Source organism: Prinia subflava, chromosome 11 (genome assembly GCF_021018805.1).
Source record: "Prinia subflava isolate CZ2003 ecotype Zambia chromosome 11, Cam_Psub_1.2, whole genome shotgun sequence".
Lineage (NCBI taxonomy): Eukaryota > Metazoa > Chordata > Aves > Passeriformes > Cisticolidae > Prinia > Prinia subflava.
In genome coordinates this window covers 3,810,644-3,833,431 of record NC_086257.1, presented here as the reverse complement: position 1 = coordinate 3,833,431, position 22,788 = coordinate 3,810,644, and the positions used below count along the sequence as shown (strand labels likewise).

The 22,788-nt window shown below is 39.3% G+C and overlaps 1 protein-coding gene across 2 annotated transcripts in view; it reads right to left on the bottom strand.

Annotated features, from left to right (window-relative positions):
• WDR33 (WD repeat domain 33) overlaps positions 1-22,788 on the bottom strand; it is a 66,062-nt gene that overhangs the window by 28,603 nt on the left and 14,671 nt on the right. For both annotated transcript variants that reach the window (XM_063408731.1, XM_063408732.1), the window contains exons 2-7: positions 20,657-20,884; positions 18,899-18,967; positions 18,339-18,443; positions 17,600-17,695; positions 16,978-17,129; positions 15,120-15,217 (exon numbers count right to left, since the gene is read on the bottom strand). In XM_063408731.1, coding sequence (XP_063264801.1) covers positions 15,120-15,217; positions 16,978-17,129; positions 17,600-17,695; positions 18,339-18,443; positions 18,899-18,967; positions 20,657-20,860 — 724 coding nt within the window. In that variant the 5' untranslated portion in view covers positions 20,861-20,884. The remainder of the gene's footprint in view (positions 1-15,119; positions 15,218-16,977; positions 17,130-17,599; positions 17,696-18,338; positions 18,444-18,898; positions 18,968-20,656; positions 20,885-22,788) is intronic.

Below are 22,788 nucleotides of genomic sequence, written 5' to 3'. Positions count from 1 at the left end.
AGTAGTGCCAAATTTACATTTTGGTTTTTTAATATTTCTGTTAACACAGCAACTCTGTATTGGGGGGTAAAGTGCATTTTTAACCTTAAAAAGTTAACAAAAAAAAAAAAAAAAAAAAAGAAGCTTTAAGAGGTATAATCCCATGTCAACAGTTTATTTTCAGTGCAAATAAAATACAGTTGTTTTAGTACACAGAATACAGCTTCATTAGGCTGGTCTGTTTTTGGAATACACACTCCCATGTGAATTATCTGCTGCTAAAAGATGCAGTTTTACAAGAGTCAGTGTGCCACGAACGTGAGCAGCTGCCACAAGGCCTGCACTGGGGACAGGTACAGCAGGCTGGGGACAGCTGGCTCTAGAGCTGGTTTGGGTCACTGCAGCAGCAGTGCCCTGATCTCCTGAGCAGCACCAAGGCTGAGCCCTGGGATGCTGCACCTCTCACAGAAACCAGGGGGATTTGGTTCTGCATGACACACATTCCATGGCAGAGCAGCAGTAAACACTCCTGCCATCAGGTACAAACGAGTAACCCTTCACAGAAGTTTTTGTTAGATAAAACTTGTAAAGCCTGATTATCTATCAAGCAGTTTTAGGAAAACTTTTTGACTTCCGTGTGAATTAAACTTTTTTTTTTTTTTTTGAGGGGGATGGATTTTTAGGATTATTAGTGCAATTTATCATTTTTCACTAGCAGGTAATTTGTTCAGGCTGATGTGAACTAGAATTAGGATAAAATATGTGGTGAGCAGAACACATCACCTGAGCCAGCCAGATGACCATTCCCCGCCCTGCAGATTCCAGTTCACAGTAACTGGCATCCAAGAGCCATGGACTGTAACAAACAGAAAAACTGATTACCTCCTCACTCCTAAGCTCTAGTCCTTTCTGTGCAGGGACTGCAAGGAGTAGATACATCTGGAAAAACATTCTGATACTCTTCATGTCTAATAAATACATTATTAATTTCTAAGATTTTTAATATGGCACTTTATGTCAATTCAATTCTAATTTAAATTCCCTACACTGTTCCCTTTCACATAGCAATAATGAACTATGCTTGTTAGATACTTGTGATAATTGCTGCTGTTAAGTATTTCTCAGAAAAGCTGTCTCATGCCTAGTCCTTACTTGCAAAGTAAGTTGAAGTAAGTAAATTTACTTACAAAGTAAACTATTCCAGCTGACCAAAAAGTTAAAAAACCCCACTTATTTAACATTCTGTTGGAACAAGTTATTAATTTGGTAAATAAATATCGTGCAGTGGGTTAAAAACAACTTATGCAATACCTAGTAAGTCACTTCTGTGGAACAAACCCCCATGACTTCGAATCTTCTTTGAATTTCAGTGAATTACTGTGATTTGCTGCACCATGGCAGTGATGATACCCGAGATGACAGAGTTGTGCAGGGAATGATGCAGCTTCAACAACTGTGCAAAACACAGATTAACTGCCAGTATTTCTAGCCAAGCTTAGAAGGAAAAGACATCCCCATGGTGAAATTGCACACTGAAACACCCACACCAAGTGCTCTTAGGGACAAAGACTGGGGAACCCTTGGAGAATTCCATGAGGCAGGGACAAGAAAAGGGCAATGGGAGAGCAGGAGGCGGTGTGTGCAAGGCCTGGGAGCAGGCAGGATGCGTTTCCCAGCCAGGACGGGGTGGCTGCATCCCTCCAAACACGGCTGGCAGGAGTGCACCTGCTATTTAAAGCCTCCACTGCTCCAGTTTTGTGTGACCACAGGAAGTCTAAATTAATACAAGCAAAAAATTTCCTGCTTGCATTTTTAGAAAAGCCCTGTTTAAACTGCCAACAAATGTAATACATACTACAGAAATGACAGCTCCAACATGCCTGCGTAGGTGATTGGAATGATCTTTCTATCCTCCATTCCTTTAGAAGCCAGGGATATTCCTGACAAACTGGGAGTAGTGTGAAACAAAGAACCTACCTTTGCCCAGAGAACTCCCAAGAATAATTGCAGAGCAATTAAATGTAATAAAAGAACTGTCTCATTGAATCTAGCTTTTTACATTTGTAATTGTAACACCATGTGCTCACTTGTAAGTCTCTGGAGAACAGGGACTTCCAAAAGGAGAGTGGCAATCAAGAGAAATCCATATTCATCAATATTATCAATATTCCTAAGGGCAGCCAAGAGAATAATGCTTTTGAGATTGTATGTATTGCTAAAGAGAAAAAACCTTCCAGTCATTTTAAGTAGGTGAGTTCCTGACAGGGAAGCAACAAAGAGTTGTTGTTGCTTGAATATTTAAGGGCATAAAGCAAGATCTGCAGGGAAAAGGCAGCTTATTATCCAACTACATCAGCTGACCTACAATAAACAAGTTTCTGCATGCTTAAGAAGGGCTGGTGTATTCTTCAAAAAAACCCAAAACCAAATAAACCCCTACTCTTTTCTCTCACTGTATCATCTGGCCTAATTAAAAACACTATTTCTGCAAATGAATTATGTATGGGTAAGAAAGAACAGAAGGCAAAGAAAAGGCAGGATTCTTCTTGACCAGCACAAACAGCAAGCAGGAACACTCAGCTCTATCCAGCTGCAGGCTCAGTCAATCCTTAGAAAACACAGATATCTTGCTAACAACTGGAAGTACCTATGGTATATAGAAATATGCTTTATTTCTATTTTATTTATGTCCAGATTCTACCTTCCATGTGCAATTGCACCTTGTTCTTGATTAATTACAATTCAAATGGGATAATTTTGTCTACAAGTTTTGAAATGTGTGATTACTCCTTTCTAAACTCAATTGTAGTAAAACCAGCAAGACAAATCTGGCCTGCACTTTTCATGTTTTAAGACAAAATAACATAAAAAAATAATTTTTTAAAGATAACTGCAGCCTCAAAATAATATTTAGTAATTTGCAATCTTCTGTTAAAATGCTTAAACTCAGAAATTAAATGATTTTGGTTTAGACATTATAGTCAGGACCTGGAACAGGTGTGAGAATGTGAAATATACTCTGTAGACAAACTCTTGAAAGAAAAAGAAGAAAAAAGGTTGCCTAACCTTGCATCCATTTCACCTGGATGTAAAGGATTATTTTTGTAAACACAGCAGGTCTACTTACAGAGCCTTTGGAGAAGCTGGGAATGTGATCTAGAGAAATGCAGCTTCAGGAACACTGATGCACACAGACAAACCTAGGCTGCCCTGATCCAAGGAGTAAAGCATCTACCTAAATCACTGTTTTCTTCTTATTTTTTCTTTTAAAGCAAACACTTTCAATTTAATTGTGCATGGGCTTTAGAGATTTAGAACACAACCTGCAGAGTCTTTTTCAAGACTGCATCATTCTGAAACATAAAAGAATGCAGCAAATGAGTATTAAGGCAATCAAATGTGCCCCTGGGACCATTATAGATATTTATATAAAATCATATATCCAAATATAACAATTACATATATATAGCGTGTATATATATCTGTAGGTATTGGTTTACCTCACTTACTAAATAATCAGCAGGAGCTTCAAAGATATGGAGAGCACACACCTTCCACCTTATTTACAACAAAGTTTTAATGCTTGTAGGACAGAGGAAGTTCTGAAACTCCAGTCATGATTATGTCTAACATGCTGTTTGGTACTAGGGAATGATCAAACATTTATCATCTCTAAAACAAAGATCCACTAAACATCCAAACAGTGTGCACTTCCTCAAGCATGTTAAAAGCTGCCAGAAAAATAAACTCAAAAAAAGAATTTCTGATTGTCTTTTCAAGATCAGTTCCTTATGTCTCATATGCTGGTGGACAGCTGAATCCTGTATCAGTAGGATTTTTACTAATTCAGGATAATTCAGTACCCCAAGATGACTGGGTAAGTCAAACTGGAAGAAATCTCAAAAGTCTCTGTTTCAATCTGCTGCTCAAAGCTGACACCAGACCAGGTTACTCAGGGATTTATCCACGTTCAGGCTCTGTCCTCTGCCCTCTCCAAGGACAGAGACTGCACGAGCCCTAGAATTAAGCAAAGCTCTCACACACTTCTACTGCCCGAGGTGAAAAAAAAGATCCTAAACATGGGATCATCTCTGCAGTGAAAATGGCCTTTTAAATGTGTTTTCCATTGGATGAGACAAGGAGATAAACTGTTTGCTGGTTTAGAACTTTTAACTTCACTATAATATTTATTTTTATAATTGCAACATATCTGGAACATTTGAACCTCTGGGGATTCCCATTAAACTTGTACTTAGGTGGGAAATTACATACGAATACCATCATTACATCAATTTGTGCTACGTATCTCCAAATATTAAAAAATAGTGAAAATTTCCTTTTTCAGAGGTTTTCTATCAACCATCTCAAGACAAGTGCCCCCCACAAAAGGTTGGAAGGTGGGGTGGAATATCAGCTCTTCACTGAATCCAGAGATGACTCTCAGCTGTTTTTTTAATCCTTAAGGGTAGTGATTATTTATAAAGCCAGAAAAAACCTAAATCTCTGATGAAAAATCTCAAGGAGCACTAGCTAAGAATGTTAAGGTCTTTGTATCCATATTTTGAGGATTGTAAATGTGTATCAGAGCTACTCCTTCCTTAAATCTTAACACAAAGAAAAAAATAAAGCAGAATAAGGCTGTCCTGGAGAAAAGGAAGTCAGGTATAAAGAGAAGTTCAAGTGTAAAAATACTGTATAATTCTTTAGACTTGATTTCCCCAGCATATAACAATATGCTGCTAATAATAGACAGGATTCTGGGCTCCATATTTTTTCATCAATTCAGTTTACCCTTTGAGAACTAGGATAGTTACAGTTACTACAGCAGTATTGCAGCTACTAATTTACAAGGTTATTATGACTGGTTTTGGAGGATTTTTTTAAGTGATGAAGTTTAAAATATAAGATTTTAACACAGTATCTACAATATTTTCACGTTCTCCATCATTCTAAATAAAAAGGCAGAAAAAAAGACCTATTGTACACATGACATAACATTTGCACCTGCCAGCACACAGGGAAAGCTGGGGTTGTTTTTCATTAAAAGGTATTTTTCTTCCCAGTATTGGGTAGCTAAGGTAACACATTCCTCAGCTTTTCTGAATGAAAATTAGGAGTTTACCTTCCAAGATCTTGGTGACTTGGAAGAAGCACCTGGTCCAGTCCTGTTATAGTTAACTCTGTTTTTCAGGTCAGGCTCATAATTATATATGGTGAGTTCCATTTAAAAACTAATTTTGGTGAGCAAAAAGTTTCACATAAAATTTCTTTAATTGATCAAAACCAGATGAAGATCACCTTCTGTCTTCAATGACAATATAAATAAAATACCTGCAGCTCTTGTCTACACCAGCAAATTAAACTGCAATGATACAACTACTTCTCTATGTGGCTGTAGTTACATCTGGAATAGCTCTCACTACATATCTCCAGTGGGACAAAATCAATGCATACACAACATTAAAAATATTATGAAAATATTGCATATAAAAAAATAAATAACTAGCTGATGCATTGAACTGGTTGGTTTGTGTAATGTATCAAAATAATGCTTTGCAGAACTAGAAATATCAGCTGTTTCCACTGAGTTAGTAATTACAAGTAGTAATCTAAACTGTCTGGGATAGAAGAATTGTCAAACCTGTGAAACTTTTTATAAGAGAAATATATTTTGAGAAGTTTTAGATTTCTCCTGTATAGTTATATTTGACATACTTACAGGTGTGCTTCTTTGAAGCTAACACACCTAACAGCCCTAATATTTTTGAATTTAAAAAAACAACCCCCATAAAAAACCCTTTCTTTTATAAATGAATATATAAAAATTTCACAAGTTACTTTACCTGCAAGATACACTTGTACTTTCAACAGCAAAAATCAAAATGTCTCCCCAAAAGAACTGCTTTATTTTCAACAAAAAGCTTTATCTGTGAGTAGTAAAACTAAGTGCCAATTTGTATTTTCACTGTGAAGTAAGGATCAGTCCCTTGGAAAGTTCTGGCACAGACTTTTGAGAATAAGTCCTGGGTACATGCTTGCATGCTGAATCTACTCAACTACTTTCTGCAGAAGCATACACATGTACCTTGGTCATAGTTGAAGTGAACCAGAGCTAACCTCAGATCTGAGGAGCCACTTCAGATACTTCAGTTTTAAAGCTGTAATCTGACAAAACTTAAAAGAAGTCCACATTGCTTCACAGGGACTACTAAACAAAATAAAGAATTTTAATCAGGTGGCAGAGATGGCTTTCCCTAGGTGCAGTCAGAATGATGGCATCCCTCCCTCCCTCCCTCCCTCCCTCCCACAGCACCAGGCTGGGCAATCACCAAGCACGGGAGCTTTAACAAGGGCAAGCGCTGGGAGCTGCACTGGGACAGGGCCCCCTGGCTGTGTGTGTGCCCGGGAATGAGGCTGCAGAGCTGTGGGAAGGGGCTGGAGCCCTGCTGGGTGGCAGCTGAATGAGTCAGGGCTGTCCTGGCAGCCAGCAGGGCCAGCCATGCCCGGGGGAGCCAGGCAAGGCAGGGATTGTCCCGCTCTGCTCTGACCTGGGCTGGCCTCACCGCCACTGCTGGGGCAGGTTTGGGAACCACCAGATAAGAAAGACATTAAGTTTTACACAGAGTTCAAAAGAGGCCATGAGGCTTGTGAAAGGTCTGGAGAGGAAACCATACAGGGAGCAGCGGAGGTCATTTGATCTGTTCAGCCTGGAAGAGACTGAGTACACCTCACTGCAGTCTACAAGTTCCTTGTGAGGGGAAGTGGAGGTGCAGACATTGCGCTCTTCACTCTTGTGCCCAGCGACAGGCCCCAGGGGAACAGACAGAGCTGAGTCAGGAGATGTTCATGTTGGATACCAGGAAAGATTTTCACCCAGAGGATGGCTGAGCACTGGAATAGACTCCCCAGGATGTGCTCACAGCTCCAGGCCTGATAAAGTTCAAGAAGGGTTTGGACAATACTCTTGGGCAAATGGTGTGAAATCTTGGGGATGGCCAGGACTAAAGAGTTGGACTCCATGATTCTTGGGGGTCTCTTCCAACTCAGCATATTCTGTGATTGACCCCACATTCATCTTCGAAACACAGAGCATGTTCCTAACCCTACTCCAACTCAAGTATCAACTTGAGTCTCTACAGGCCATGACACAGGACACAAAATGTAAAAGGATTTAGGGGCACTAATACCACACACATTAGCACATAAACACTTTTGGCACGCTCTACACTGTCCACTTGTGTCCATGTGTGTCACTCAGCCATAAACCCCTGCCTCTCCAGTGGCTGACCCAGTGACTGAGGTCGCCCCAAATTATCCACAAAACGCCCAGAGTGGGACTGCAGAGTTCCACCACGTGTCATTCTCATCTCCACGCTCACACTGTCACCCGCTTTTCTCAGTCCTTACACCAGCTGTCACTTTTTTCATATTAACACAGCCTCCACACTTTCCTCACATTTCCTTGATGCCTCTTATTTCCAGCCACCTTTCACACAGATTTATTCGGGATTCTTATTTATCCCTTTTCTCCTGGTCTGCTATATAATCCCATTTCAGCCATTTCCCAGTTTAAATTTTGACTGTGTCTCCCTAAAAATGGAATGCATCACAAGCAGGATCAGCTTTCTCATGAGGAAGTTAATGCAGGCAGTTATGAAAGACATGAAAAAAAACCCCACTATATTTTAGGGAAAACATTTGCAAGCTCTCTCCCCATCTCCCAGGGTCTGGCTGTCCCTAGGAATATGTAATCTCAAATATGAGATGATGATACCATTCATAGGTTAAAACTTTATGCCAAGTGTCTCTCTACTAAACCTAGAATAGCGCTCAGAGCTAAATGTAAAAATAACAGGAAGTAATTTAAGTATGTAGAATAGAAATAATGGAAGGAAAATATCAAATGCTTTGCAAAGTTTATGCTTACCTAGGTGCACAGAAGTTTTAGTACAGTAACTGGAGGATATGAAAAGATAGAAGTTAAATAAATAAAAAAGAGTTTTGTTTAACTCATACAAGCAGCATCAAGAAGCCTGCAAGGGAAGAGTCTAAGGACTGATATGGGTTATTTTTAGCAAGGAGTTGTGTTTTTCTATTTTCTGAAGACTTCCACATTCTAAAAGAGGTTTATTTTATCTGTGCTCTCTGAGAAAATGGTATGTCAGAAAACAAGAGTCCATTAAACATCTAATTAATGGAGTGTCCAATTCTGAGTATTTATCCACATAAGACTTTATCAGAGATGAGTTACTAACATAACTGGCTTAAGGCTAATTCCAGGTGATTTTTTTTCTGTTGAGAACTTTTGCTATGACAAATACTGGTGAGCAGATACCCAGAGGCCACCATCCTCAGTGGCACCCAGCCTGTCTCCTTTTCAACAACCACATTTGTCTGAGAAAGGAAGACTGTTAACACCTTAGTATCAGCATTCAAATTCCTCCGTAATTTAGGATTTTATCACTATCAGTGCAAGCTGCTTAGTGTTTTTCTTCCTCCTCAATCATGAGTAGGGCTGAAGGACAAAGCCCACAGGTGCACCAGGGGCTCTCACTGCTGGTGGATCCTGACCCCTACACAGAGTGCTGTGCACAATTATTTTTAATTCCATGGATGGAAATGAAGTTCTCATCCCTCAAGTACTTATAACTAACAACCTGTAAAAAAATGGTTTCACCTAGTTCAGTATTTATCTACCCCTTACAATCATCAGACACACAAAAGGAAGCAGAGGCAAGAAATCCTAACAATGCAGGGAAGTTCTCATGGAAGCATCCTGTATTTCAGCAGCATTGAGAGCTGGCTGTCCTGGGACACACTAAGGTTTCTCATTATTCCTCCAAGCTGAACAGAATAAATGGGTTACAAATATTAGTGTAAAAATTGCCCTTGGGCTCAATGTGAGTGACTGTATAACTTTCAGCTTCAGGACAATTTCAAGAGATGAAAGTATTTCAAAGTTGCATCTGAAATAATCTCTTTCTTGCACAGTGTTTCTTCATTCTTGTCTCGTGAAAAGCCTTGACAGAAGTGTGCAGGGTAAATTTTTAATAGCATAGTGCTGTGGTTCATGTCTCATGCTCTCTTTCACCCATTCCTTGAGAATTCTATGTATTTCCTATTAATTCTTCAGGATTTTCAAAACACTGGTTCTAGATAAGAACCAGGACTCTAAGACTTAGTATGCTGTACACTACTCACAAAATGAACTACAGTCTTTAGGCATATCAGGTGCAACCACCTCCAAGAGCAGGTTTCAATATCCTCTAAATCTCCTGGAATTGTTCTAGGAAGCAGAGCAAAAACCTGAAGCTATCACCTTAACACCATCTTTTAATCACAGAAACCAAGCACCTCAACATAGTGGATCAACCCCGAAATTTTGTTCAGTCCAGAATACTTCACAAATACAAAGCTGATATAAGTCAGTGGAGCAGGGTAGTTTCTCAACTCTCAGATGGATTTTTACTTCTTACACATACAGAAGTGGATATTTCTATAAAGCCTCCTATAATAAAGTTTCCTATGCAGAGAAAACCAATGCACTTCAGTCCTGAAATTCATTATCAGGAGTAACGCTGAGTTACCAGATGACACCTGGACACTTTTTAATAGCCTCAAGCAAGAAAGGGGATTCTTCTCATCTAGGGTAGGTTATATCCACCATCCTAAAAAATAGTAGTAACTGAGATTAGCTACAAGCTCAGGAAAGGGTATAAGCATTCATACTCCCAGTCCCTGGTGCTACTTAACACTGAATGAAGTGTAGAGAAAGATGCTAGGGAAATACATGTTGTGTGATACCTTCCACTTTATTAAGCAGGAAATTGTATACAGTATTTGTAACTTTTATTCTCACAAAGGCAGGGACATTTCCTAATGAGAGGAGAAAAGGGCATGAGACTATGAAGAGCCCATCATGAACAAAAAGAATCAAAGGAGCAGCAGCAGGATTACTGGCATAACATGAGCAGCAGAACAACAGGGCTCCTGCATCACAGACTGCAAGTAATCCCATTTGTGTAGGAAAAAACCTCTCCCAGATTCACTATTAACATCAATTCCTTAACATTTCTTGTGCCTAATGCACATGGAAAACAGCCATTTGCTGCTCCTCAACTGATTTAGCTGCAACATTTCTCTCTCCCAACCCCAGTTCACTTTGGCAACAAAGACTGACAAAGACCAGAACCCTACAACACCAGCTGGCAAACAAAAAACCCACCAACAAAGAGGAGACTGAGCTGGTCCAATACCAGCATTCCAAAAGAGATCACCTTTTTAAGTCCAAAAATTCAAGGACTTGCCTTCTCTAGATGGATATGGTTGGTGCCACTATCACCAGGTCTCATCTCATCCTGAGCTTCTGTTCTCAGTAAATCCTTCTAATATTCATGCAGGAATGCATCAGTAGACTACAAGACATTTCAAATATACCTGAAATCCCAACAGTCTAAAGAAGCAATCCCGACAAAAAAACCCTGAAGGTTTTAAAAAAAAGTCTCCTTACAAGAAACATGGTACTGACATACATGCATTTCTGGAATGTGCTGAGTTTTCTCTCTTTGCTGGGATAACGGCAAAAGAAGGAAAACCGCATATAAGGGTAATAAAGATGGAAATGGAAGTGTTAGGATATTTTTCTTTTAAATTATCCAATGTAGAGTTCAATTATACTCCAAGAAAAGGAAACAGTTTTACAAGTTACTTGCTTCAAGGCTAAGAGCTGGATAATAGTGCATGTTTAAAAGTGAGGGACCAAGCTGAAGATGTAGTTCTGGTCCTCAGCTTCCTTTTACCTTGTGTCTAAATTAAGTCCAGGATTTGCTATTTGACTGAGGAAAAACACTAAAGAGATCCTTCCCTTTCAGGCAGAAGGTGCAGAGAATACAAACCATACAATAGATTCAAACAGCTCAAGGGTACATTATTTGTTAATAAAGATTGAGAAATGGAAGAGAATGAAGGAATAAATCCTTCACTTATTTCAGTATGAATAGAGGTGGAAACACTTTTTCAGAACCTGTGAGCAGATGAAAAGTCTGCTCACCACGATTGCTGTGACTTCTGCAGGCACACACACACCTGTTATTTTGTAGGTGATAGAGTTAAAAATTAGATGTTGTTATAAACCGCACATTTCAAATTCAGGCAGAGTGCAATGAAATCTTGACTGCCTTTAATTCTCTGAATTAGGCTAAGACAAATCTTTTGTCAAGTCTACCACACTGGTTGAAAGATTGTTTAATGTATCATCCTATTTTAGAGAATTCTAGAATTCTCCTATTCTAGAAAATAGAAAAATGTATCTATAAAGTATTTTAAAAAGCATGGGCTATACCATTCTTCAGAGAGCTGGGTGGAGTCATCCTCCCCAAAAGACCTATTTAAGGCAGGTAACCTTTGAAATCCTGGGAATACAGAGCTCATCTACACTTCAGGATGAAAACATTACAATCCTCCCAAGCACCCATTTCTACTGGATTCTGGGTGACTGTGAAAGGACAGAGAAGGAAGGACAGGGGAACTGAGAAATCCAAAATCTGTATGTAGCCTCCCAGCCCATGGTGTCATACTGGGAATAATTAAGGAATCATGTGCTTATTAATGACCTACCCAAAATGTTCTTAGGGATACATCAGCAGACACACCACCCAGAACGTCACTGCCACCAGTAAAAATCAGCAATAGCATTAATTTCTCATATAAATAAAGGGACATGAATGTTGTACTGCACATAGTTTTTCAACAGATATTTTTAGCATTGTTAAAAGCCATCTATGTGTATGTTTCTTACAGAGATGTTCCCAGTATTAACCTCACTGGAACAGTTTAGACAAAAGATCTCAGAGTGTTTTACTGGAAATGCCTTTCAGAGGAAGAGATTATTGTAATGAAAATAAAGTGTTGCTATACTATAGCCTGTTTTCCATGTCTTATTTTTAAAAGAATATTTTTTAACATCACTAAAGTTCCTACCTGTGTATTTTAGTAAGTGCACTGAAGTGCACCCATTAGCATCCTCAAGATAGTGAAATAACAGAAATTCACACAGGCAAAAGCAGCTGGTGCAAAATCATGGCCACAGCAGCTCTACCTCAAGAGAAAAGCCAGGCAGTACCTGGGCTGTGGGGAAACAATGATGCTCAATGCTATTTCCTCCACCTACAAGTTCTTTCAAGATAATTCACTTGAATGACTTGAAGATGGTTCCCTAAGAAAATAAGATTTTAATCCTATTTATTTCTTTAGCGTATTAAAAAGGAGCCTGATAAATCTGCATGTACTGCTAACAAAATACCCAAACTCCCCCCTCCTGTGCCCTGCAAAAAGGGACTTGGAGATGGAAGAAATGAGACTCAGAACCTCTGGTGCAAGGTATGAAGAACCCTGGAGGGTGTCCTGTTTCTCTTCACTTTGAGGAAATCAAGGGAAGTGGATACAGTTAATAAGTGTATCTCATGCAGCCCGTGTATTCATAGGTTAAACTACTGGAAAAATGTGTAGCCTATTCCAGACAGCTGAAAGAACTGCAGGAAAATCTTAAGAATTCATCTTATGTAATTCACCACTTCCACTGTTCTTCCAATACTCTTCAGAAAGTAAGTCTAGAATTGTTGCTTCAGGCCACTTTTAAGGGAACCATTTCAATAAACAATAGGAATAAATATTAGTTTGCTCCAGTGCAAGCAAAAGCACCTGCAGTAAGTCTATGGAATTCTGTCTTGTTTATATCAGCCAAGCTTATTCCAGTAACTTTATTGCTCTCTACAGAATTGCTTTAAAAGCATTCCTTACCATTACAATCTTAAAATCTGTTTCTTAAAATATGTTCCTTAATTTGTTGTTGAAAAATCATTAAGAACAAGAGTATATTGACATATTATCCCTGTGAGTGCTGATCTTTTAAATTAATACATCTGAAGGTAAACTGGCAGTTATATTTGATTTTTATAATTCCATGTTACAACTTGAAGAACACCTTAACATGTGAAGTGAAACTCTGGGCCTAAAGGACACTGTACAACTCCTTCAACTTCACAGCACTAATATTATCCAGAATAGCTGTATGATGTGTGAAAGTAGGAAATAATTTCCCAGCACTGTATCTGATTTAAACAATGTACATAAAATCCATTTGACATAGTGGCACCAAAATTTTAATTTACAGATCACTAACTGGATGGAAATGGCAGGAGAATTTACACAATTGGCAGGCTGTACTCAGCAAAGTATTACAGGTTATACCTGTGACTATGTAAAAGCAGAATGCACATGGAGAAGTCAGAAGCTGAAGATCAGTATCCTAAAGCCATAAGCACTACCCTCCAAATAAAAGAGTGAAAGCCTGTATTTTCCACCAAGAAAATTATGTTATCCACTAGCTCTTTCAATAACTCTTCTGACCATATTCAAAACCAGTCCTAGAGACCAAAGCCAGATCAAACCTGTACATTTACAGAGACATCCTCCCAACAATCAGGTATTTGGGTATCTTGCTTTGGCTTGGGGGATTTTTTTGCTGGTGTTCTTTGGGTTTAGGTTGGGGTTTGGTGCTTTTTTGCTTATCTGACAGTAGAAACAAGGGATAATCTGCCCTGTTCAATTTTATCTAAAGATGTTTCCAATTTGCATGAAAGGTGAAGTGTATTGTGGTTAGATGATATAAGTAGAAGCAAATGTATTCTTTATAAAATTATGTGCAAACTAAAAATTGAATATTGAGATGTATGAACTAAGAAATTAAAGGATAATTCTATCTGAGGTCTACTCACTATCAAATGTTAACATACACAAGGTCACAGAAGAAACTGTAGTGCAAGTTCTGTTCTCTGTAGCCTAAATTAAATGCTCTTCTACTTTACACAGGACACTGAAGGAACACAGAAGTGGAGGGATTTTTATAACCTTGACAGCTCTGCATGGAAGCAATCCCTATTTCCCCCATATGGTTAGTACATACCTGGAGGAGGGTACAGAATATGTTTAGGGCAGAATGATTTCTTTGTGGAGCATCAAGCAAAACAGTCCCAAATCTATTTGAAGCCCTCCAGGTGTAAATTATATAACCTAGAAATTTGTTTGCCAGGTCCTGCAAAGAATACACCTACCATAATGTCTATGGACACAGGGTGTTAAAAATCCTCACTGCAGTAATGCTGAAGCTCAATGTCTTTGCAAAGTAGTGGTGTTTAAAAGCAACATGCTTGTAAAACAAAAGGAGACCTTAACAGTCAAAAGAAACAGGGAGAGCTCTACTTCATAAAATATGGAATGCAGGTTGAAATTGGAGGCATGATTTTAAAAAATAATTCCCTAATTTAGGAAAGCACTGAACAAGCTCACACGGCTAGAACTCACAGCCCATGTTTTTATTCTATGTCTTCTTTGCAGATTATCTGCAAATCTACAGCCCGCAGTCTCATAGCAGTCTTTTAATACATTCTCTTATTAAATTATGTACCTTGGACATCTCTGCAAAAAGGAATAGCTCTCAGAAACTACTGTTACTGCTCATGAGGACTGCAGCAAGAGAAGGAGAAAGGCTCAAGAAGGCCAGTGGAAAGGCACCAGAATTTAGTGTACACAGATGTTGGACAGAAACTTTAACCATAGCTAGGATTATCTGCCTGTGCTATAAATGATGTGATCAAAATTTACCTGTTTTCTCTACTGAAATACTATCTTCCTCCTAAGGAATGAGAAATTACCACCTTGCTTCTGAAGAAATCAGAATGAAAGTTGTGCCTGTGAAAAGAATGGAATCCTCTGCATGATGATGCATGTTCTGAAATAAGAGCGGTCACGAAGATTAAGCTTGGGAGAAAGATAAATGTACTCCTGATCCAGAAACAGGATCTGGTAGAAACTGTTTCTACCTAATTAGGAGCAGTAAAATGTCCTTCTATCCTCCTCCATTGTTTAGAGCTCAAGTGGAGAGTAAACAGTGTAATGCCATGGTGAACTGCAGCCTCTCTGAATATAAAGGCACCTACAGCAGCAGCCAAACAAAAACTTGTTTGGAGCATCAAGACAAAAATTGTAGACAAGCTGATACTTCTGTATTGTGAACACCTAGTTAAAAAAAAAAGGTTTTCCCCCTCTTGAAATACCCCAATCAGTACTTTTGGTACACATACCTCGAAGAATTCTCTCCTCATGGCAACGTAGAAAGTCCCAGATTCTAACAGTGCCGTCGTCAGAGCATGTAGCAAATTTATTATCCGTGGGTGAGAAACTGTTACATGAAGACACACAGCAGGGGAAAGAAGTCAGCATTTAACAGATTATCTATGCTTCTCAGACAGGGCAAAATTATACTGTAAGGTGTTATACACTGAAGGAGGCATTTGAACAAAGGCACTTCTAAGTGAATACAGTGCCCGCCAAACGGCACTTCACCACAGACATGAATTTAACACGGGATTACTATTGCATTGCAGTCCCCTGTCAAATGAGGAAAAAAAAATCTGTCATTTATTCTTAGCACCTTCCTATCTGTGACTGCACACAGCAGTGCCTTCTCTGCAGGATGAGAAGCAACAGCAATATGGTTTGGTGATTGTCACCCTAGATTTTCATGTTTGGCAATACCACAAGAAAGTGACACTGCATAGAAGCACATGAGAACAGTTCTTAGGGGAAAACTCCTCTTCAGCCACAGGTGCTTTGCAGCAGAGAAGCAAAAAATAAGGGAAAGCTGGTTACAGGAAAATGCTACTTGGTTTAACTGTTGGGAAAAAAAAACTATATAAAGCAAACATACCACTTGTAAGAGCAATTTGGAAACACTCCCTCTTATTACACCCCACCAACAACATGAAAAGAATCCTACAGACACATAAGCAGCTTCCAGATTCAGCAGTTAACATTGCTTGATGAAAGTCACTGGAAAAGCAAGGAGTTATTCAACCACGTGAATAGGGCCAGAACATCTCCAACAATTGACAGGCACTCAGCTCTCTTTCTGGTGCAGTGAAAGACCATGAGGGAGCCCTTGTGAAACCCTAGATCTTTATGATCAAGAAAGGGCCTAAAGCAGTAGAGGAATTCAGTGCAGGGCCATGATAGTCAGACAGTAACTGAATCCAAAGTAAGCACTTCTCATAACCAAACTCTGGCAGAAAATGCTGCACCCTACCAAGAAAAATGGTGACTTTAGTGGAAAGCGAGTTTGTGGCAGTGAACCTTTATCACCAAGGGCCAGCACCTGAACCCAAAGAAACACTGTTTTAGCACCATTTGGGATCTGCAGCTTCTCTTCAGGCTTACTTTAAAAACATTACTAAAAATTATATGCAGGTTTGCTCTAGAAACACCCTTCATTTACATCTTACTGGTAAGCATCACTTTAGATTTGATTTTTATATAGACATGTGCACAACTGAGGCATCAACACTGAACCAAGTGAATATCCTACAATCTTCTTTTCAATGGCTTTCTTACAGTTTCAAGCTTGAAGAACCCGTTCAGTATTAACATTAGACTTCTGTATGTGGCAGTCTGCGTGGGTATTTAGTATTACTGGAAGTCTTGGCTTCACCAAGCCAAGCAGTTCTTCACTTTATTTAGTGTTTTATTATTTTGTGAGAACTATGCAGGTGTTTTATTTCTGAAGGCTTTATATTTTATTCAGTTAGATTATTAAAGACTGAATTCTTTATTTGGAATGAAATTGTTGTCTTACACAGTGCGTATAAAAAGGAATAACTGATACACATCGTCACCATATAAAAATGAAAAGAATACCAGTGCAAAATGCGGCAGACAAATACATCTCTAACATATTGCAGAGGCGGATACTGGGACAATACTAATTCAGAAAGGTGCCAGCAAAACGGTGAGAATGTGGAAACAAAAGGAAGTACTGTGTTTATGTGGTGCAGGAAGTTTCCCAGAATCTGACAGAACCCATGCATTTCTGCACCCAGAATACACTTAGAGAACAGTCTAATCATGGCAATAGGTACTACAGAAAATGGTATATTGTGTATAAACCTGGCCTCTCTAATCGCCTCCTTATGTGCCTGGAACATCTTGACGTTGTTCATGTTGGACTGCCAGTATTTCACATATCCCCCGTGGTCTGCTGTCAGCATCCACATATCATTGTGTGACCAAGTCATAGCCCTTACAGGGCTGTCGTGAGCCTGCAAATTCAGAAACAGAACTTCTAGCAAACACATTCAAATACTGTCTGATCCACACAAACACCGAAGCTACTAAAGTTCTGACTTAACAGCTGCAATGAGGAAATGAGAACAATGATGATCTAATTACGTTCAAGATGTTGGGGGGAAAAATCCCTTACTCTGTATACAATGGTCTTCTAAACAGCAAGAGTATTTGCACTTTGTTTCCAAAGTGTTTCTTTATTATTACAAATACTCATGGTACATTCTTGAGAACAGTTAACACAGCAGATGGAGGTGGAATGAGAAGCATTATGTGAAGTGCCTGTAGCCATGGCCTGATATGGGATCAGAGCAGAATAAAAGGCCTCTAAAGCTCCCCTCACCGCTCAGACCACAGACCCACGATGAACAGGGTGAAGATGTGTTCCTAAAACATGCTCCAAGACCTCAAGGAAATACAAAGAAAACTTGATAGGTTACTTTACCTGCAATATTGTTTCAAAATTGAAAGTCAGTCCATTCCATAAAGTGAACTCCCCACTAGATGCACCAGTGACCAAGCGTCTCCCCTCAGGAGTCCACTGCAAAAGAAACATTTGACTAAACTGTGCAAAGATAACATTCAAATATTTCTTCACAATTCTCCAAATAAATCATGAGCTTCTTCAGGGATTCTGTGGAAATGGAAGCTACTAAATGACTTTCTAGAGGATGCAAGAAGGCAAAAATGCAGAACTGTGCCAAAGGACTTTTGACTTTTGTAACAACAGGATAAAGCCCACTGTAAAAACAATGAAAAACTCTAGCTGTAGAGAAGAAAGAGCTGATTGGCACCAGTGCAGTTCTAGCACACAATATTCATACTAAACAGTATGTGTGACATCAGGGAAAAGTTGTTAAAAGCTGCTATGAGACTCAAACAGCTCAGAGACCAAATTTTCTTTCTTTTGAGCCAAGACATGTCAGCTCTCTGAAATATAACAAGGAAGGCAGGAATTGCACCCCAAACTCTGAGAGTAAGAGCTCTTGTGTACTCAGACCTTACCATTTATTTTCCTAAAGCTCTCCACAGAAAGACTGGACACAGAAGTAGTCCATACACTATTGCTATAGTAGTCCATGCACATGCTATTTTTATTTAAAGTTGCTTTAACTGCCACCTCGAAGAATCAGTCTAATTTAAATTTAGACAACACAATGAAGTAATTCCAACACTGTACTCACCCTGACAACAAACACTGGGCATTTTACTTTATTAGTTGATGTCCGAACAAATTTTGTTGTCACAGCATTCATAGGGTTGTTCAGCATTCCTATAGGAGGGACCAACTGTAAAAGAATAAAGAAAAGATTTACAAATGACATTTAAATCAGAAACTTCAAGAACACCCATTCTTAACTCCCATTTTTGGAAAAGCAAGGTTGTCATTTACACGGATATTACCAGAAGTAAGTTGGTAAAAGTGTTTCAAAGTCTGCATGATTAAACAACTCAAACATCCAGAAACAGCATCTTCAAGAGCAGTTTTGCAACCTCAGTGCATGAAAAAAAACTTTTATGAAAAGTTCCTATGCAGAGAAATTAAAAGCCTGTCCAACTTTAAGGTCCCTTCATGGACATGGATTCCAACAGAACAAAATAACATAGAGTGAAGATACCCTTCACAGCTTTAAGGTTTTTTGCAGATACAAGAATAACCTCAGCTGCCATGCTGAATCCTCCTTATTTTCTGGACAAATTTTATTTGCACAACTTCATCAGTGAATAGGAAAATTTTACTTACATCATTATAATATCCTGCATCAGGCTGGATCGCTCGCATGTCTCGTTGGTCTCTCTGCCATACTCTGTTCTGGAAAGAGGAAAACAACTCCCAGTTCATAACAGTGTACTTTGCTGTTAGGTAACAGAAAATAAAGAACACAAGGAGATCCTCTATGGGAAATTCTAAAGTGCTCCAAGGATTGTAGAACGAACTGTGTTAAGACTTTGGACTCAGGAAAAGGAACATGTGGAATTTATAGTCTGTAAGAAAAGGAGTCAGGAATGTTTCAAGTGTTCATTTCATCAGATTGAAGCGACTCCAGGAAAGCAGCAGCTCTGTGTAACAAGGACCATCACTGTGGTACTCTGCTGCCCAGTGTCAAAGCTTCATATTCAGGACAAGAATTTCCACCCTAAGCAGCTGCACTGATGAACTCCCCATGAAATCCACACAGCAGCACGAGCTACAGAAGGACCTTCTGCAGCTTTCAAATGGTGAAACTTAGCACACCAAGGAATAACAATGCCTTCAGTTAGTTCAATCCTGAGAGTTGTCAAACAAAACCTTTTCAGAAACACTTCTCATGAATTTAGAATTAAATTACTGATTTTGGCTCTGTGCCACAGCCCCTACCAATTTGGATCTGTGCACAAATTGGAAACAAATTACGATTCTAGGTAAAATATTCCTAGCATGCACCACCACAGTTTGCTACAACTTCTTAAGCCAAGAACCAAGAAAATGTGTAATTTGCTAAGTTTTTTTCCCTAGAATCACATTATATTGAATCAGTGCTACTGAAGCCAGCAGAGACCTGACTTTTTTATGCTGTTACTGTTTTAATAAACAGAATTTTGAGGGTGCTTATTCGTGCCACAGTAAAAAGGTCCCAGTTTTTTGGAATAGTTCACTACCAATAGACTCCCTTTTGGGGCATTCCTAAAACATAAGGATGTGTTTAAAATGCTTGATGTTCAAACAGATATTAGAAGATAACGGATTAGGTGTTAAGAAGACCTTCTAACTGTTAACACCTACAAGGTATAACCATGCACTGGCCATAGCAGATGGAATTCATTTCATCACATTTTTGCAGTGTTGCTCTTGCAGCTGCAACAATGCCAGTATTTAGATTTTATTCTATTTCTTACAGAGTAACATCCAGTATTTGTATATTTTGGATGAGAAAATTGTATTTCTTAAGTATATGCCATTTCATGTGGTGAACTAAATAAGCATTTCTACAGAAACATTTCTTCAGTAGAACTTAACATTTCAGTTCTTCTCTATTTCTTAACTGTATAGAAATGACTTTTAGAGGCCACACTGCAAGTGGAAGAGCTATTTAGTAAAATGATGAGAAAACATTTTTAGTGCCCTGATTCTGGAGGGGAAGGGGCAATGGTTCATCTTCTATTTTGGGAAATTTCTATTTCAAAACAAAAATAAGAACCATGACATTATTTATAATCAGATTTTTATGAAAAGTCAGAACATTACACAAGATATTGAACTGCACGCCAACTTGGAATTTCAACACAAAACGCAAAAGCTGCTATTTACACAAACCACACAACAGATGCAGCTTTCCTGCCAACGCTCAGCCTCCCCTTTTTATTGACAACATACCAAATTTACAAACATTTCTAATTTTGGTAGAAAATACAGCAGCAGATCTCCCAGTGTATTCCAGACCGCTCCGTGGAAACTGAAAAGCACAATCCCAAATACCAGCAAGAAGACAAAAAAAGGTTTGTAAACAAAACCTTCCCTGACCTCCAAGTACTTGATGACGGAAGGGTTGTAGTCGATGGTTTTCCTGTTGACGGCCTTCCTCATGCGCTTGCCGTCGAAGGTGAGCTGCTGCATGGCCTGCTGCTGCGCGAAGTCGGGCCGCTTGTAGAAGAGCTGCCGCGGCGCCTGGTGCTGGAAGCGCGGCATGTGGAAGAAGCGCGGCGGGGAGCCGATCTCCGTGGCCATGGCTGCGCCCTGCCGCCAGGCTGCCTGTGGGGAGAGTGTGGGATTGCATTTTATTGAAATGGTTTGCTCCGGTTCACCCCTGGGAAATGTATGGTTTATCCCAAGTCTGTGCCCTCCCTGCAGTGCCGTGTATCTGTAACTCTATTGGCTGGAGAATGTTACCGCGCCCCTTTGAACCTCTGTGATAAGGGTGCAACCGCAGGGAGCTCCTCTCTTTTGCCCTGGTGGTCTTCGGAGATTGCTCCCTCCCCATCCCTCTCCCCTTCTCCCTCTCCCCCCTTCCCTTCCCCTCTCCCTCAGTGAATAAACCCTCATCTCATCAGCACCTCAGCAGCCGTCTGAAGTCTCTTCCCCTGGGGGGCTCCCGGGGAACCCTCCCTGAGATCCCCCCCAAAATTTAAACTACAACAGGAGAGGAACTGCCTTGGCATGCAAGAAGGACAAAAACCCACCCCAGCACCTCCTCTACATGTGCAAGGATGGGTAACAGCTTCAGAAATTACCCTTTCTAGGCAAAACAACGTCTGCAGATTCCTCTGAATAATTATTATTTTTCTCCCATGCCACGTAACATGAACATCAAAGCAGGTAAATACTTCTGCTCTCTATGAGGAGGAATTCTGTATTGAAATACATCACCATTAAGTTTGCACTCCCATCCCTAAACTAAAAATGTACAGGAAAAGAATGTCCTCAGTAAAACAGTATAAATAAATGCAAGAAATGGCAAGAACCTTCAACAGATGATATTTCAGATTCAGATAAAAAACAGTAAACATCACATTAACCATAAATTAAGTTAGCTATTAAAAGACAAAAAGTTATCAAATGTTGACTCAACATCTTATTCTATGACCTAAAATAAAATTACACTGCTTTCATACAGCTTCTTGTAAATGGGTTACAGATCACATTCTATCTGTAGGTATATTTTCAATTCCGTGACTGCAAAATAAATGAATTACACATTTAACAAGGTTTAGTAAATATAACTAAGACTCACTGAGAATGTTAAGAAAATGTGAGTGGCAGGGAGAAAATGTCAACATTCAGATTTTTCTGATAGAGGGAAATGAGCGCAAAACCTAATTTTTCAGTCTAAGACATCCTTAAATGGTGAGATTATAGCAACTCCTTCAGAGCTGAAAACAATACACAGTCTTTAGAGCATATACTAGCTTCACACTAAGCACTGACACATACTGAACCAATGAAAGTTCAAACTTCATTTTGAACATGTTCTCCCCCACATCATGAACTCACTTTGGAAAACATTTCAACCAAAAGAAACTAGCACTGTCATCAAGGGAACTCAAAATCACCTGGAAACTCTCCTTTGCACAAAGGGTTAAGTGCTTACACAGAAGGAACGTGCATGCAATAAAAAAAGGAAATAACAGATTTCTTTTACATAAAGATTACATAATCTGCTTTTAGATTCATGAATGTACTTTCCTAAGTAGTCGAAATACTTGTAACCCTCAATTTGAAAGAGCTGAAAAGTTGTTTCACTGCCAATTTAAAAATTTTATCTCGCTTTTTTTTGGATCCCAGTAGTTCAAAAACATTTCCCTTTTTAAGTAGCAAAAGAAAGCTAAGAGAGAAATTTTAGCTATAAGAGACTGTTTAAAAGCAGCACAGAGTTTGATTAATTTAAAGAGGTTTTTTCTAACCACTAGGAGCAGGTTGCCCTTTAAGGATCAGGCCGTCTGCTGGCACAGAGCAGTGAACAGCTCAGCAGACTCAGGACCCACATTCTCCTTTTCAGGCTAACTAAGTGTGTCAGCCGGCTGTAAAACAAGCTACCCACAGCAGCCAGCTCCTGCTACACAAACAGCTCCACACTAAAGCCATCACAACTGTTCCCATTCAAGAGAAACAAGTTCAAACCAAACCAGCACATTCCCTTAAATGAGGTAAGGACATTT